The sequence below is a fragment of the Haematobia irritans genome, chromosome 4 (genome assembly GCF_050003625.1).
Source record: "Haematobia irritans isolate KBUSLIRL chromosome 4, ASM5000362v1, whole genome shotgun sequence".
Taxonomy (NCBI): domain Eukaryota; kingdom Metazoa; phylum Arthropoda; class Insecta; order Diptera; family Muscidae; genus Haematobia; species Haematobia irritans.
In genome coordinates this window covers 166,234,866-166,252,923 of record NC_134400.1, presented here as the reverse complement: position 1 = coordinate 166,252,923, position 18,058 = coordinate 166,234,866, and the positions used below count along the sequence as shown (strand labels likewise).

General features: G+C 34.0%; 2 protein-coding genes across 2 annotated transcripts in view; one reads left to right on the top strand and one right to left on the bottom strand.

Annotated features, from left to right (window-relative positions):
• CNMa (CNMamide) overlaps window positions 1-18,058 on the top strand; it is an 85,973-nt gene that overhangs the window by 13,497 nt on the left and 54,418 nt on the right. The window lies entirely within an intron of this gene.
• LOC142235853 (uncharacterized) lies at window positions 6,965-9,717 on the bottom strand. Its single transcript, XM_075307107.1, has 2 exons — window positions 9,370-9,717; window positions 6,965-9,301 (listed from the first exon to the last, which is right to left on the bottom strand). Exons 1-2 carry the CDS (start codon window positions 9,715-9,717, stop codon window positions 6,965-6,967), a joined length of 2,685 nt encoding a protein of 894 aa, XP_075163222.1.

Genomic DNA, 18,058 nt, shown 5'->3' with positions numbered 1-18,058 from the left:
ATCAATGTTACCCCACAAATGTTTATGATTACTAATTCAGTAAGGGTGGTTTAGGGTATGATATAGTCGGCTCCGCCCGACATTCTACTTTACTTACTTGTTTTAACTCATTTTTGTTTTTCTTCAAAAGAATAAAACAACAGAACAGAATGTATGTATTTTTAATAAATTATCTTCAATTTCACAAAAAGTATTAACTTACGAGTATCACGTGTAAAATATCTAAAATAAATCTACCTCCCCTTTCGCGGCGAGTTCACTTATTTGTGGTATGTTTGCCAACATTTCTATACTCATATTACGCTGCATTCGTAAGGTGTTCAGTATCATTGTATTGGTTTCCTATTAAACAAATGTTAACTTACTAGTGCTTCACCTACATGTTCTTGTTTATTTCGCCTATCCTTAATTCAATGGATATCACGAACAACATTCGTAATATTCTTTCGGGTTTTTATTGTTGTTTGGCAACTACCACATCTAAACGCAAAACACATGCAAGCGAGAGTTTTCTATAACGAATACAGTAGGGAATGTGTATTAGTGTTGGAATAATTACATCTTTTTGCTTGCCGGTTACTATAAAAGAGCTTTGCTTCCGCCTAAGATCTCACTGTTTGAAATAACGTCAATTGCAACAAACCATCGGACTCATCATAACTGAAAGCCATCAAATATTCAAAAGAGAGTTTCTTATTAAAGATAAAATTCAAAAAGAGAAGACCGGAAGGAAATGGAAAATAATTTATAGATTTTGTATCAAAACCAAGATGTAAGAGAAAGTGCAGAAACCACAAATTATTATAAAAAATATAACTTAAGTGTAAAATATTTACTAAGCTAAATTATCACAGCATATCAGTGTAGGTATATCACAAATTGTGCATATTGAAGTTTTTTTGGTTACCAAAGAAGCGCAGAATTGAAGTAAGGATACTTTTGGGGCACAATTCTCTTTTAAATTTGAGTTTTGCGTACTTGATTTTAGGAAATAAATTTTAATTTATACGTATTTTTAGCTTTTTTCTTCTTCTTTTTCGTTATTCTATCAAAGTCCTTTAAAAACATGTTAACAAAAAATTAATATTTCAAATGCAGGATTGCTGTTTATTTTTAAGGGTATATGTTAGAAAAAAGAAAATAGAATTAGAAATGCCGTTACTTTAGTATACAAGATCATCAAATTCCAAATAAAGGATCATTCAAGTATCAAAGCCTAAAACCGGCACATCAACCAAAAAAGTAAATCTTTTTATTTAAATTGCTTTGGTACTCCATTGAGCCTGCAATAACTTAATTAACATTTTTGCCAAGTGGTGTTCTTAAACGCCGGCACCTCGTTAGGCAGAAAGATTATAAATTGTAGGTAGATAGGAAATTAGCTACTGAGGAGACGAACCATTTACCAGATTAGTTTAATACTCGAACCAGACGCGTATACGACAAGTATTGACATAGCATTAAAATGCAAATAAAAATAAATTAAATGCACAAAATAAATTTCCATAAAGGGGAAAATTTAATTTTTTTTCTTGTTGTCTAAAATTTAACATTGTTTCATTAAGAAAATTAAATTTTTCATTTAAAAAATTAAAACGAACAAGTATATACGGCCGTAAGTTCGGCCAGGCCGAATCTTATGTACCCTCCACCATGGATTGCGTAGAAACTTCTACGAAAGACTGTCATCCACAAATTTCAACTCACTCGGATGAAATTTGCTCCTCCAAGAGGCTCCAAAACCAAATCTCGGGATCGGTTTATATGGGGGCTATAAATGATTATGGACTGATATGGACCACTTTTGGCATGGTTGTTAAATATCATATACTAACACCACGTACCAAATTTCAACCAGATCGGATGAATTTTGCTTCTCCAAAAGGCACCGGAGGTCAAATCTGGCGATCGGTTTATATGGGAGCTATATATAATTATGGACTGATAGGAACCAATTCCTGCATGGTTGTTGGATACCATATACTAACATCACGTACCAAATTTCAACCGAATGGGAGGAATTTTGCTCTTCCAAGATGCTTCGGAGGTCAAATCTGGGGATCGGTTTATATGGGGCCTATATATAATTATGCACCGATATCGACCAATTTTTCCATGGGTGTTTGAGGCCATATATTAACATCACGTACCAAATTTCAACTGAATCAGATGAATTTTGGGCTTCCAAGAGGCTCCGGAGGTCAAATCTGGTGATCGGTTTATATGGGGGCTATATATAATTATGGACCGATATGGACCAATGTTTGCATGGTAATTAGAGATATACCAACATCATGTACCAAATTTCAGACGGATCGGATGAAATTTGTTTCTCTTAGAGGCTCTGCAAGCCAAATCGGGGGATCGGTTTATATGGGGTCTATATATAATTATAGACCGATGTGGACCAATTTTTGCATGGTTGTTAGAGACCATATACTTACACCATGTACCAAATTTCAGCCGGATCGGATGAAATTTGCTTCTCTTAGAGGCTCCACAAGCCAAATCTGGGGATCTTTTTATATTGGGGCTATATATAATTATGGACCGATGTGGACCAATTTTTGCATGGTTGTTAGAAACCATATACTTACACCATGTACCAAATTTCAGCCGGATCGGATGAAATTTGCTTCTCTTAGAGGTCTCACAAGCACAACTTGGGGGTCCGTTTATATGGGGGCTATACGTAAAAGTGGACCGATATGGCCCATTTGCAATACCATCCGACCTACATCAATAACAACTACTTGTGCCAAGTTTCAAGTCGATAGCTTGTTTCGTTCGGAAGTTAGCGTGATTTCAACAGACGGACGGACGGACGGACATGCTCAGATCGACTCAGAATTTATGGGGTCTTAGATCAATATTTCGATGTGTTACAAACGGAATGACAAAGTTAATATACCCCCCATCCTTTGGTGGAGGGTATAAAAACAACTAAAAGATTACAAACATGTATTATGCGCTTTACAGACTATCAGTTATTCCGGACGGAATATCGGTGTTTGTAAAGAATCTTACAGTGTGTCGGATCGGTACGACATATCGGCGATGACTAAATAATCGGTAAATGTGTTATCGATCCCATAAACATGCAGCAGTATCGATTATGCCTCCGGACTTAACTGATAATGTGCACAATATATGGGATATGTTCGACACGAGTACTGTCGTCCGGAATAACTGATAGTCTGTAAAGCGCATTAAACTAATCTGGTAAATGCAACATTTGGTATGACGCAAGCCAATTTCCTATCTTCCTCAAATCTATAATCTTTGGTTAGGCAGGATAACATAAACAACATAAAGTAAAATTCCACAACAACACAAAATATCACATCAAACAAAAAATCACAACTTATTACATTTGAAAAACATGTCCTAATTTTGAACCAATTTTTTGGGGTTTTTGTTAAAATGCAAAAAATTAAAGACAATTTCATTAATTTTGAAGAATTTTTCTGAATTATTAAGCCAAGTTGATCTTAGTCAAACAAAATTTTCTTTCATTTAAAGATGCCCAGTTTTAAGTCGATTCACTTAACTTTAAAGACAAAACGACTTCATTGTAAAGTTTATCGACTTTTGGACAAGGAAAAAAACTTTGTGTACAGAAAAATAATTCCGTAGTTAAACTAACGATAAATTTAACTTATTTTTATTGTTTGTAGTTAAAATTTAATTTGTTTTCGAAATTTTTCAGAGCATAATGAAATCTTACCTTTTTATATATATAAAATGATTGAGATATACTTATTTCAAACATATGATTTCGAGACAAAAAAAGACACAATTCCTTTTTAAATTTGAGTTTTGCGTACTTGATATTAGGAAACAAATTTGAATTCGTTTTTATCTGCTTTGTTCTTTATGTGTTAGCAAATTCTTTTAAAAACGTGTTAACTACCAAATTCCAACTCGACTAGGCTAGGTTTAAAGCTAATTTTTTTTTTAATGAAATCTATTATTTTGAATGCTAGCCTCATAACAATAATTTTTTCTGTGTAACCTATATCATTGCCTCAATCAGTAACAGGGATGGGAATAATGGGAACCATTACAGTCACGGTCGAAACATGAGACAAAAATAATCTACTAACATTTGGAGAAAATCTTTCCAAAAACTACAAAAAAAATATTATTTTGCAAAATTGTTGTAAAAATTTTATTTCTACAGAAAATGTTGTCCACTTTTTTCTTTTGGAAAATTTTGTCAAAATTTTATTTTATTTTTTGTCAAAATGTTATTTTGTCAATATTTTATTTCTATAGAAAATTATGTCAAAATTTTTATTTCTATAGAGAATTTTGTAAACATTTTATTTCTATAGAAAATTTTGTCAAAATTTTATTTTTAAAGAAATTTTTGTCAAAATTTTATTTCTATAGAAAATTTTTACAACATTTTATTTCCGATGAAAATTTTGTCAAAATTTTATTTCTATAGAATATTTTGTCAAACTTTTATTTCTGTTCAAAATTTTGTCAAAAATTTATTTCTATATAAAATTTTATCAAAATTTTATATCTATAGAAAGTTTTGTCAAAATTTTATTTCGGTAGAAAATTTTGTCAAAAATTTATTTTTAATTATGTATGAAATTATTAATTATTAATTATTATTAATTATGTATGAAATACCATGAATTCTACCAATACAACAAACCATTATTACAATACTACTGTAGTCTTTGTAAGCGGATATTAAACTAAAAAATATTTAAATTCAAAATTTCTTTAAAATTCAGTCCAAAGATGCTCTTGACAATAATCTTCTAATGGAATTTTTGGTTAAATTGAGTGAAAAGTACTTTTTCGCTCCAAAAAAAAAAACCTTTTTTTTGTACTTTCTTAAAAATTGTGTTTTCCGTCCCTGATCAGTAATAACTTTTCAATATACTCAGACGCAAACGCTAAATTCTACAGTAGAATTCATTTATAGCGACCTCGGTTATAACGACCATCCGTTTATAACGACGGATTTTAAAAGCAAGTTTGGTTCTTAATAGTTTGTACATGCGCAAGCATTCGCTTATAACGACTCCGGTTTTAGCGACCATCTGCTTTTAACGACCAATTTGCACGTCTGCTTTGGAATGGACATTCGGTTATAACGACGATGTAAGTTCTGTGTACTAGTTTTTATTTTATACCCTCCACCATAGGATGGGGGTATATTAACTTTGTCATTCCGTTTGTAACACATCGAAATATTGCTCTAAGACCCCATAAAGTATATATATTCTGGGTCGTGGTGAAATTCAGAGTCGATCTGAGCATGTCCGTCCGTCCGTCTGTTGAAATCACGCTAACTTCCGAACGAAACAAGCTATCGACTTGAAACTTGGCACAAGTAGTTGTTATTGATGTACGTCGGATGGTATTGCAAATGGGCCATATCGGTCCACTTTTACGTATAGCCCCCATATAAACGGACCCCCAAATTTGGCTTTCAGACCCTCTAAGAGAAGCAAATTTCATCCGATCCGGCTGAAATTTGGTACATGGTGTTAGTATATGGTATCTAACAACCGTGTAAAAATTGGTCCACATCGGTCCATAATTATATATAGCCCCCATATAAACCGATCCCCCGATTTGGCTTTCAGAGCCTCTAAGAGAAACAAATTTCATTCGATCCGGCTGAAATTTGGTACATGGTGTTCGTATATGGTATCTAACAACCATGCAAAGAGTGGTCCACATCGGTCCATAATTATATATAGCCCCCATATAAACCGATCCCCCGATTTGGCTTTCAGAGCCTCTAAGAGAAACAAATTTCATTCGATCCGGCTGAAATTTGGTACATGGTGTTCGTATATGGTATCTAACAACCATGTAAAAATTGGTCCACATCGGTCCATAATTATATACAGCCCCCATATAAACCAATCCCCAGATTTGACTGCCGGAGCCTCGTGGAAGAGCAAAATTCAACCGATTCGGTTGAAATTTGGTTTGTGGTGTATATATATGGCCTCAAACACCCATGCAAAAATTGGTCGAAATCGGTCCATAATTATATATAACCCCCATGTAAACCGATCCACAGATTTGACCTCCGGAGCCCCTTGGAAGAGCAAAATGCATCCGATTCGGTTGAAATTTGGTACGTAAATTTAGTACATGATATTCAACAACCATGCCAAAAGTGGTCCATATCAGTCCATAATCATATATAGCCCCCATATAAACCGATCCCGAGATTTGGTTTTGGAGCCACTTGGAGGAGCAAATTTCATTCGAGTAAGTTGAAATTTGGTACATTGTGCTAGTATATGGCCGTTAACAACCATGCTTAACTAGGTCCATATCGGTCTATAGTTATATATAGCCCTCAGATAAATAAATCCCCAATCACACAAAAATTGGTCTATATCAAGTTCATAATGGTATATAGCGACCCCATATATACACACAAAAAATTTTTTTTTTGATTCAATCACGAAATTAATTGATCCAATTAATTTTTAATTGAAATGTCTTCAATCACAGAAATGATAGTATCAATTAAAAAATTAATTGAAGGTCAATTAAAAAGTTAATTGATCCAATTAAAAAATTAATTGATACTATTATTTTTGTGATTGATTTTTGTTTCAATTAAAAAATTTGTTGAATCAATTAAATTTTTAATTGAATATTTTTTAAAAACTCAATTAAAATTTTAATTGGAAAAATTTTCGTGAAATTTTTTTGTGTGTACCCATATAGACCCCATATATATTTTTTTTTTTTTTTTTTTTTATTTTATTTGGTATTCATATTCGCTACAATTCACATACTTAAACTAATAGCCTCAGCGCCCATATTGGCATATTTGAGGCAAGTAGGCAATCTAACATATCTTTTGCAATATATGAATTTTATAATTATTCTATTTTATCCAATATGATAATAATTATATTTCATACAAAACTAAAAAATTATTACTCGATACTACTTTAACTTTCTTTCATATCAAAAGTGTTTCTAGAGACTCAAAGAGATACTTCTTACAAACAGATTTAAATACTGAAATATTTGGAACATTTTTCATAGTAGAGGGTAAATCATTATATAGAACACATCCCGCAAAATCTATTCTTTGCTTGGTTCTCTCCAATCTACAACGAGGCATTCTCAGATTTTGTCTACTCCTGGTATTCAAGATACTTTGATTCTGAGAGAATGATATAACACGATGACCAATTCCATTAAGTGACTTATATACGTAAATTAACAACTGGTATTCATGCAAACCAAAAACAGGGAATATTGTTTTTGCAATATCCTTATAGAGTGCAAGGGTTGAATATGTCAATGGCAAATTGTAAATACATTTGAGAGCTCTATTTTGCATACGTTGAAGTGATTTCAAAGAACTACTATTTTTATTACAGGCATATACAATAGCCAAGTAATTTAGGTGCGTTTGGATTAAGGTCTGGTATAACATTAATTTTGTCTTTAAAGATAGTTTATGCCTTAATTTGAATAAGATTCCAATTTCTGGCGCAATTTTTCTCTTAATATCACTAATGTGCATATCCCACGCTAAAGAACTCTGTAGCGTAATCCCTAAATATCTGACACAGTGACTTTCATTAATCAAACGCCCATCAACATAAAGGCAAAAATCGCCGTTGCGTGCTTGAGAATGTGGTCTGAACCGAATCACCTTTGTTTTACTTGGGTTAAGTAACAATCCATTTAATCGGGCAAATTCAAATATTAGGGCGGAATCCCGTTCCATTAGAGCCCTCAGGACAGTGTCACTTTTATATGGGTAATACAAGCACACATCATCAGCAAACATATACAACTTTCCTGCAAGTCCAAGATTCTTAAGATCATTCAAATAGATTGAAAACAATAATGGTCCCAATCCACTACCCTGGGGAACTCCATATTTGACGTCACCTATAAAGCTCCTAGCAGTATTAAGTTTCACATATTGTCTCCTATTCGAAAAATAACTTCTGAATAGTAACAGTTCATTGCCTCTAACACCGTAAAATTCTAACTTCTTGACCATAACACCATGGTCTACTAAGTCGAAAGCCTTAGTAAAATCAAAGAATATCCCAGCTACACCTTTGAATCCGTCATCAAGACCCTTACAAATATACTGCACTACACTCAAAACAGCATCTGCTGTCCCACAGCCTTTTCGAAACCCAAACTGGAAATCATACAATAGTTTGTTGGTCTCAAGATAAGATGAAAGTTTCTCAAATAAGATTCTCTCAAATATCTTGTCGATTGCTGAAAGAATCGTTATTGGTCGATATTTATCTAGACTGGATGCCCTAGGTTCCTTTGGTATTGGAACTACCTTATGCATCTTCAATACATCTGGATACTCAGAAGAACTTTTCATCTTATTAAAAATTTCTACCAAGACCGGAGCTATTTCCTCAGCACATTGTTTCACAAACTTCGGAGAAATGTTATCATAACCCGTACCCTTATTTACGTCTATGGATAATATAACATTAATAATATCCTCTAATGTAACATCATCAAGTTTAAATACATTCATAACCGCAGAAAGTGTCCTGAGAGAATTAATGTTATCATTAGGACAAACTAAAATCTGTCCCTTAAGATCCGAAACAGCAGTAAGAAAATATCTGTTAAACGATTCAGCCATTGTCTCATCACTCATTACATTTCCCTCAGAATCATTGAGACTAATTCTATCTGTACCTGATCTACCAATAACATTATTAATGAAAGTCCAACACTTCTTTGGATCATTTCCAAAACGACTTAAATTCTCTCTATAATACTCCTCTCTACACTTCCTATTTGCATATCTCACAATCTTACTTATCCTTTTCAAAGCATCTTCAATCCTTTTTCTCCGTCCCAACCTTCTCCTCTCTCTCAACAATTTCTCCTTAAAAATAATTAAATTCTGAAGATTTCTGCTGACCCAAGGTGTCAATTCAAAGCGCATTAGTTTCCGCGCCTTCTTCTCCGTTTTAGAATCAATAATTGCCCTCTCCATACTATGAATCAACTTCTCCGTAAGTCTAGACGCATTCAATAATCCATAATTCTCCGGTAAGCTAGTTTTCAATACCTCTTTTGCCTTCTCATAATCATAGTAGACTCTGGATACTTCAACGTGCTCCTTCGAATAATTTCTAGAAGAGAATTTACACGATATCATATTGTGATCTGAAAGTTCACATTCGATCGAATCGATATACAAACTTTCAGCAAAATTGCTAAATACTTGATCAATACTAGATCCACTTCCAGGTCTTGTAACCAAATCATGACCATTGTCACAATCAAAGTTCTGAAACAAATTCAATATATCAACAAAATTGGGATTTCGAAACAATCAACATTGGAATCTCCAAGTACAATAATTGGGTTTTGTGCATTATTACTCAACAGCACATCCATCATATTCATAAAGTTTGATACACAGCATTTCTGTGACCGATAAAAAGATACAATTTTCAATTTCCTGTTATCTATTTTATAATTTTGTAGTGTTATAGCAATAATTTCAACGAAACATTCACTTTTACAAATATCTAAAGAAAATTGCAAATTCTCCCTTATATACAATGAAGTACCACCATATTTATCATCTCTGCAACAATGTATACTTGCATAGCCAGGTATCTTATATAGTTGTAGCAACTCTTCACTAAACCATGTCTCCTGAATTGCGATAATATCTGGGAGTTTAGAACAGCTAGACATCAGCAATTTAAATTTATTAAATTTGTCAATCGACGAAACACTTCTGATATTGATACTAATAATATTAAAATAATTGGAACTTAAGCCGCTGGTATACTCAATGAAATTTGAAAACTTTTTGAAATATTGATTTTTAATCATAATTACTTTTAATTTTTTTTTTTTTTAACTAAAATATAAACAAATTACAACATATTATTTGATCTTGCTGGAGACTGAAACTCTGTATCTTCATCGTCGTCATCACCTGGTTCTTCATAGGGTTCTCTGTTGTGCACCATTGATCTTCTACCCCAGTGTTTATTTGTTGTTGCATCCAATAACATTTTGTCCACATCTTCCTCACATCTGACAATCAGCTGTCTTGAGATTTCGCTCTTCTTGCAAATAACTCTGCCATCTCTCACATATATGTATTTAAAACCAATATTTTTAAGCGCTTTGGCATAATAAAAGAGATTTAATGTCTCTTTGCTTAGATAGTCGTTGACATAAATATTCTTTGTGCTTTCCTTCTCTTTCAATTTTGACCTAGCAGCCATCAACTTCTCTTTATGACCACCCTCTTTGAATTTCACAACAACAGATTTCAATTCGCTCTGTCCACCTTTACGAGCAAGGAAATATGCATCCACAACAGAATTAGTTTCTATATTCACTCCAACACTTTCAGAAAGACTCATCACGGCATCTATAGCTTTTGTATTACTATCCACATTCAAGCCAGATATGATACAGTTGTTTTTAACACGTTCATCATGAGGAATTTTCATAGAATATTTAAGTGTTCCAATTTCTGTTTTGAGTTTCTTATTTTCTCTTTCAAGCATACAAATTTTCTTCTTATTATCGGTAACATCTTTAAGCACTTCATCATATTTCATATATATATTCTGGCTCTCTGCGTACCGTGCAAAAGTCCATATCGATTCGTAATTATTTGTAGACTTACCTATACATACCATTTTTGACGTATGGACTAACTCACAATTTATAAAACGATGTCAAGAAGTTTTAAGACACCACAACCCAATTAATTCGATTGTGGATGACAGTCTTTCGTAGAAGTTTCTACGCAATCCATGGTGGAGGGTACATAAGATTCGGCCTGGCCGAACTTACGGCCGTATATACTTGTTTTCATTCCATTTTTTGTCGTCAGCCAATACTAAATAAAGACACATATACTGCGGGGAATCACAGAATTTGTTTTCGACTATCCCAAACAGAGGTGCAAATGACAAAGAAGAAATATTCAAAACAGTTTGGGATGAGTTCGAGTTCAAACCAGGACTGGGATAAGTTCGTAAATGTCGATGACAACGTCGTGACATCAGAAGAGCCTTCATTGAGAGAAATAGTGGAGAACACAAAAGAAAATGATGAAACTCACAGCGATAATGAACCAGATGACGAAGATGAGCCAATCAAAATTCCAACTAGAACAGAACCCTTGAGTGCGGTGCACAGATTAAAACGTATTTACGATTTGGGGGTTCTGATATATCAGAGAGTTTATATACTTCCGTTGAAATTATTGAAAGTAAATTATTAAAAGAAATTCTTGTAAATAGAAAACAAACCACAATTCTAAACTATTTCCAACCTCAATAAATATGAATATACATGATAAAAAAAAAACTTAAAAATATTGTGTACACTTATTTGGATACAACGACGTTCGGTTATAACGACGTATAATTTCGGTCCCTTGGCGGTCGCTATAACCGAATTCTACTGTAATTATTATTAGCACATGAAAATACGACAAATTAATCTGTATCATAATTTTAAAATTATAGAGCTTACACCCACAAAAAATCGCTTCTCTATCATATGTCCCAAACATATTTTGCAGGAAGCATATATATTTTCGAATATTGCCGAAACGTTATAATGTTTTTGTTATGTTATTTAAAGCTTGTTGTATAACTCCCCAAAAGTGTTTTTTTTTGAGAAGCATGGTCACCTGGTTAGCATGCCCACCTTGCATGCAAAGGGTCATGGGTTCAGTTTTTTTGGTGCCAATTGACCCCTATTTTCAAGCAATTGGAGATTTATACTGGTCATGGGACTGGTTGTATTTAGCCGTTTGGTTGCCACTTCATGCATTTGTCTTTAGAACACAATGAACCCATCCCCTAACCGGTTTGAATGTCTCTACCATAGGGTTAATTAACACCTTTCTGGCCCTTTTGTATCTATAACACACTGAAAACCGGGCATGCCGGTTCTTCTTCTGACTTTACTTTAAAAATTTTGGTATTTATTCCGAGTCAAAGAAGCGGTCCGAGTCAAATAAGGATACTTTTAAGACACAATTCTCTTTTAAATTCGGATTTTGTGTACTTGATTCTAGGAAGCAAATTTTAATTTTTCGCTTTTTTCTTCATAAGCTATCAAAGTTCTTTAAAAACAAGTTAACGACAACTTTAGTTTCCAAATTCAGACTCGACTTCCAGTAGAAATTAAATATGCTATTCTTCAGGTAAAAAACGTCTTTAAAATAAAGTGTTGAAAAACATGTCTTAGTTTTGAACGATTTTTTTGCAAAAGATGCAAAAAGATAACAAATTTAAAGACAATTTCATTAATTTTAAAGAATTTTTCTGAATTATTAAAGTGAAGTTGACCTTAGCTCAAAAAATTTTTCTTTTATGTTATGATACCCATTTTAAAGTCAAATCACTTAATTATAAGGACAATACGACTTAATTGAAAAGTTTATCGACTTTTGGATAAGGAAAAAACTTTATATTAGAGAAATGCGTCTTCTACGCTAAGCAAAATTTGCATTCGTATTTTAAGGACATAAAATCTTTGGTCTCACGACAATACTTTTGTCAGTGCAGGGACAGTCTATTTTTAGTTATATTTTCTCTACATTTGTTCATTTTCTACCAATATCACAAACATTTAAATTGACGTTTCGACGCTATGTGTTCAATGGCGTTTGTGTCTGAGTGTGCTAAGGCGTTCTGTTATGGTGCCAGTAAACCCAGGTTCAAAACCTGGTCGGAGCGAAAAAGTTTTTCAAATTGTAAGAACTAGATAACAGGTTGGCTGATAAGTCCCCGGTCTGACACATAGATGGCGTCGCTAGTATTAAATGCATATTATTTTTATATAGTACCAACCTTCAAATGATTCGTGTCAAAATTTGACGTCTGCAAGTCAATTAGTTTGTGAGTTTGAGCGTCTTTTGTGAAGCAACTTTTGTTATTGTGAGAAAAATGGCAAAAAAGAAATTTCGTGTTTGGATAAAATACTGTTTTCTGAAGGGAAAAAAATACGGTGGAAGCAAAAACTTGGCTTGATAATGAGTTTCCGGACTCTGCCCCAGGGAAATCAACAATAATTGATTGGTATGCAAAATTCAAGCGTGGTGAAATGAGCACGGAGGACGATGAACGCAGTGGACGCCCGAAAGAGGTGGTTACCGACGAAAACATCAAAAAAAATTCACAAAATGATTTTGAATGACCATAAAATTAAGTTGATCGAGATAGCAGAGGCCTTAAAGATATCAAAGGAACGTGTTGGTCATATCATTCATCAATATTTGGATATGCGGAAGCTCTGTGCAAAATGGGTGCCGTGCGAGCTCACATTTGACCAAAAACAACAACGTGTTGATGATTCTGAGCGGTGTTTGCAGCTGTTAACTCGTAATACACCCGAGTTTTTCCATCGATATGTGACAATGGATGAAACATGGCTCCATCACTATACTCCTGAGTCCAATCGACAGTCGGCTGAGTGGACAGCGACCGGTGAACCGTCTCCGAAGCGTGGAAAGACTCAAAAGTCCGCTGGCAAAGTAATGGCCCCTGTTTTTTTGGGATGCGCATGCAATAATTTTTATCGATTATCTTGAGGAGGGAAAACCCATCAACAGTGACTATTATATGGTGTTATTGGAGCGTTTGAAGGTCGAAATCGCGGCAAAACGGCCCCATATGAAGAAGAAAAAAGTGTTGTTCCACCACAAGTCATTGAGAACGATGGCAAAAATTCATGAATTTGGCTTCGAATTGCTTCCCACCCACCGTATTCTCCCAGCGACTTTTTCTTGTTCTCAGACCTCAAAAGGATGCTTGCAGGGAAAAAATTTGGCTGCAATGAAGAGGTGATCGCCGAAACTGAGGCCTATTTTGAGGCAAAACCGAAGGAGTACTACCAAAATGGTATCAAAAACAATGGAAGGTCATTATAATCGTTGTATCGCTCTTGAAGGGAACTATGTTGAATAATAAAAACTAATTTTGACAAAAAAATGCGTTTTTCTTTGTTAGACCGTTAAGAAAATAAAAGTAAAACAGGTATATACAGTAGTAAGTTCGGCCGGGCCGAATCTTAAATACCCACCACCATGAATCAAATATTATAGTTTCCTTTGAAAATTTCAGGAAGACAGATATTTTCCCAAACAGATCAGTTCAACCAGTACGCTTCCCACAGATAAATGTAAAGATTTTACCTATGAAGACTAGATCAGATTCTGAATTTATAAGAAACATTTTTTGTTTGTATTTTAGAGGAATCATAAATATCTCTTTTAAGTGTGCAAGAAAATTATGAAATAACGCCTTGATTTGAAATCTAAAATCTGTGGATGTTCATCCCAATTATTTAAATGACTACGAGAAGTAAAATCTGGAAATTTTGCATTCAGTTTCAAGCAATTTTCATGATCAGTGCGCCTTCTATACCCTCAATAAGTGAAATCGATAAAACTAAATCATATACACTTTGTTATGGGTCTAAAATGCCAGTATATTTTCAATTTGTGGCAAATCGGATAAAAACTACAATTTCTAGAAACCCTAAGAGTTAAATCGGGAGTTGAGTGTAATGGGGGCTATACCAAAACATGGAAGCATACACAGAGTATTCAGCACATTTAATTGTAGTTCTAGAATCTAGACCCCAAATCAGAGGGCCGGTTTATAAGGGGGCTATATCAAAACCTGTAGCGATACTCAATATATTCGGCACACCTCTTTATGGTCCTAGAATACCTCTAGATTTCCAATTTCAAGCAAATTGGATAAAAACTACAAACTCTAGAAGCCGAAGAAGTAAATCTCGGGATCGGTCTATATGGGGGCTATATCAAAACATGGTCCGATAATCACCATTTTCGGCACATCTTTTTATTTTCCTAGAATACCTCTAGATTTCCAATTTCAGGCAAATTGGATAAAAACTACAGTTTTTATAAGCCCAAGACCCCAAATCGGGAGGTCGGTTTATATGGGGACTATATCAAAACTTGGATCGATATAGCCAATCTTCGAGCTTGACCTGCCTGCAAACAAAAGACGAATCTGTGCCAAATTTCAGGACGATAACGCCATTATTGAAGGCTGTAGCCATTAGCGTTGCTAGACAATTTTCCTAGGGGGGGCTATAGCCCCCCTAGATAAAAATTTATAGACTGAACTTATAGGTTCAATTAAAGTTTTATTTCATAAAATTGACAAAAAAATTAGGCATCAAAATAACTCGACAATTAATTTATAATATAGCAAATAAAAGTAGTTCCACACTTTTCCCAGCAAAAAAGTTGTGAGTTGTTCTAAAGGCACAACTTTAAAAGTACTTCCAAAAATGTCCTCAATTATTTTAACTACACAGGAAGTTTTTTTACTTCATTTTTTCATATTTTAATGTGTAATTTTTTGTTTTCTTTTTTTCAAATAGTTTAATAAAGAGTAAGAATAAATAATTTGGTACAAATTATTTAAAATGTGTACCAATTTACCACAAAACTGCTAAATCCATTATAGAAAAATCGATAATTTTATTATTAGAGAAAAAACGTTTCAAACAAGCGTCAGAATGCATTAAAAATCATAAAAACAGTATAAAAATTATTTGTTTGGGAAAATATCACAAAATTTTTTAATTCACATTCAAAACACTGAATTCGGATCTCACCTTAAGAAGTGATGCAAATTCATTGCAACGGCTGTTGAAACGGTGGACATTACAAGCTCATATTATATTTATTGCTTCTCCGCCAATTTTGCACCACTTCTAGACACAAAAAGAATATTTTCACTACTTTTTCGGTGACGCTTTTTCGCAGCGTTATTAAGATATTAATTTATGAAAGAATTGATAATAATATCAATTACTATTTTTTTAATTAAATTGACTAAACTAAATCAATCATAAGTTCAACCACAGCTTTATTTCATAAATATCTGACTTCAAACATTCGATTGTTCATGAAAGTCTTTAGAGGAACTTTGGGCGATTGTATATACTTGTTCAATTTTTATAAAAATTAAAAAAACTATTGACATTTATTGATAAATGTAAAATCATAAATAGAGTTTCAAATTCTGGGGGGGGGGCTAAAATTTTTCTGGGGGGGTCTAAGCCCCCTCCCCAGAGGCCTTCCTACGCTTATGGCTGTAGCCAGCGTTGCCAGAATTGTTTCACAAAAAACCGCTAGATTTGTCCAAAAAACTAGCCAAAAAAGCTAAAAAATTTTAAAAAATAGCTAGAAAAAAAGCTAAAATTTTTTGTATCAAAAGTCATATTTTTGACTGAAATTTAACAAAGTTAAAGTCTTTATTTCACTTAAAATGCATATTATTTTAATTGTATTCATTTTAATTCAATTTCTGTGAGACTGTAAGAAAATCTAAGTCATATTGGCTCTCTTGGCGTACTCGATACATTGTGATTACTATCACAAATTGTTACTGGAAGTCCTTCGTTTATATTTCCTAGTAAAACATTTTCCCCAGTAAACTTTGTAATTGTCAGCTGGTTAATCATCAACAAGTCCAATGTGCGATATATTGCAGAATGCCACATAAAACTGCATTAGAAAATATCAATATATTTCGTTTTAACTGAATTAATGATAAATTCGTGAACGTGTACACTTCTCCTAATTTTACTCAAGACAATAAAACCCATTCTAACTGTCTTGCAAGTTTATATTGAATAACTTTTATTCGAAAATTTCCCATACAAACCTATTGTTGTCCAATTTTCGTAAATGTAAATCCATTCCATTAATATATAGCAGATTTGTTTTGATCCTATCACTACGAATTTTTTTATTGCATTTTTTATACCCTCCATCATAGGATGGGGGTATATTAACTTTGTCATTCCGTTTGTAACACATCGAAATATTGCTCTAAGACCCCATAAAGTATATATATTCTGGGTCGTGGTGAAATTCTGAGTCGATCTAAGCATGTCCGTCCGTCCGTCCGTCCGTCCGTCTGTTGAAATCACGCTAACTTCCGAACGAAACAAGCTATCGACTTGAAACTTGGCAGAAGTAGTTGTTATCGATGTAGGTCGGACGGTATTGAAAATGGGCCATATCGGTCCACTTTTACGTATAGCCCCCATATAAAGGGACCCTCAGATTTGGCTTGTGGAGCCCCTAACAGAAGCATATTTCATCCGATCCGGCTGAAATTTGGTACATGGTGTTGGTATATGGTCTCCAACAACCATGCAAAAATTGGTCCATATCGGTCCACAATTATATATAGCCCCCATATAAACCGATCCCCAGATTTGGCTTGCAGAGCCTCAAAGAGAAGCAAATTTGATCCGATCCGGCTGAAATTTGGTACATGATGTTGGTATATGGTCTATAACAACCATGCAAAAGTTGGTCCATATCAGTCCTTAATTATATATAGCCCCCATATAAACCGATCCCCAGATTTGGCTTGTGGAGCCTCTAAGAGAAGCATATTTCATCCGATCCGGCTGAAATTTGGAACATGGTGTTGGTATATGGTCTCTAACAATCAAGCAAAAATTGGTCCACATCGGTCCATAATTATATATAGCCCCCATATAAACCGATCTCCAGATTTGGCTTGCGAAGCCTCAAAGAGAAGCAAATTGCATCCGATCCGGCTGAAATTTGGTACATGGTATTGGTATATGTTCTCTAGCAACCGTGCAAAAATTGGTCCACATCGGTCCATAATTATATATAGCGCACATATAAACCGATCCCCAGATTTGGGTTGCGGAGCCTCTAAGAGAAGCAAATTTCATCCGATCCGGCTGAAATTTGGTACATGGTATTGGTATATGGTATCTAGTAACAGTGCAAAAATTGGTCCATATCGGTCCATAATTATATATAGCCCCCATATAAAACGTTCTCAAGATTTGACTTCCGGAGCCTCTTAGAGGAGCAAAATTCATCCGATCCGGTTCAAATTAGGAACGTGGTGTTAGTATATGGTCGCTAACAACCATACCAAAATTGGTCCAATCACACAAAAATTGGTCCATATCGGTTCATAATCATGGTTGCCACTAGAGCAAAAAATAATCTACC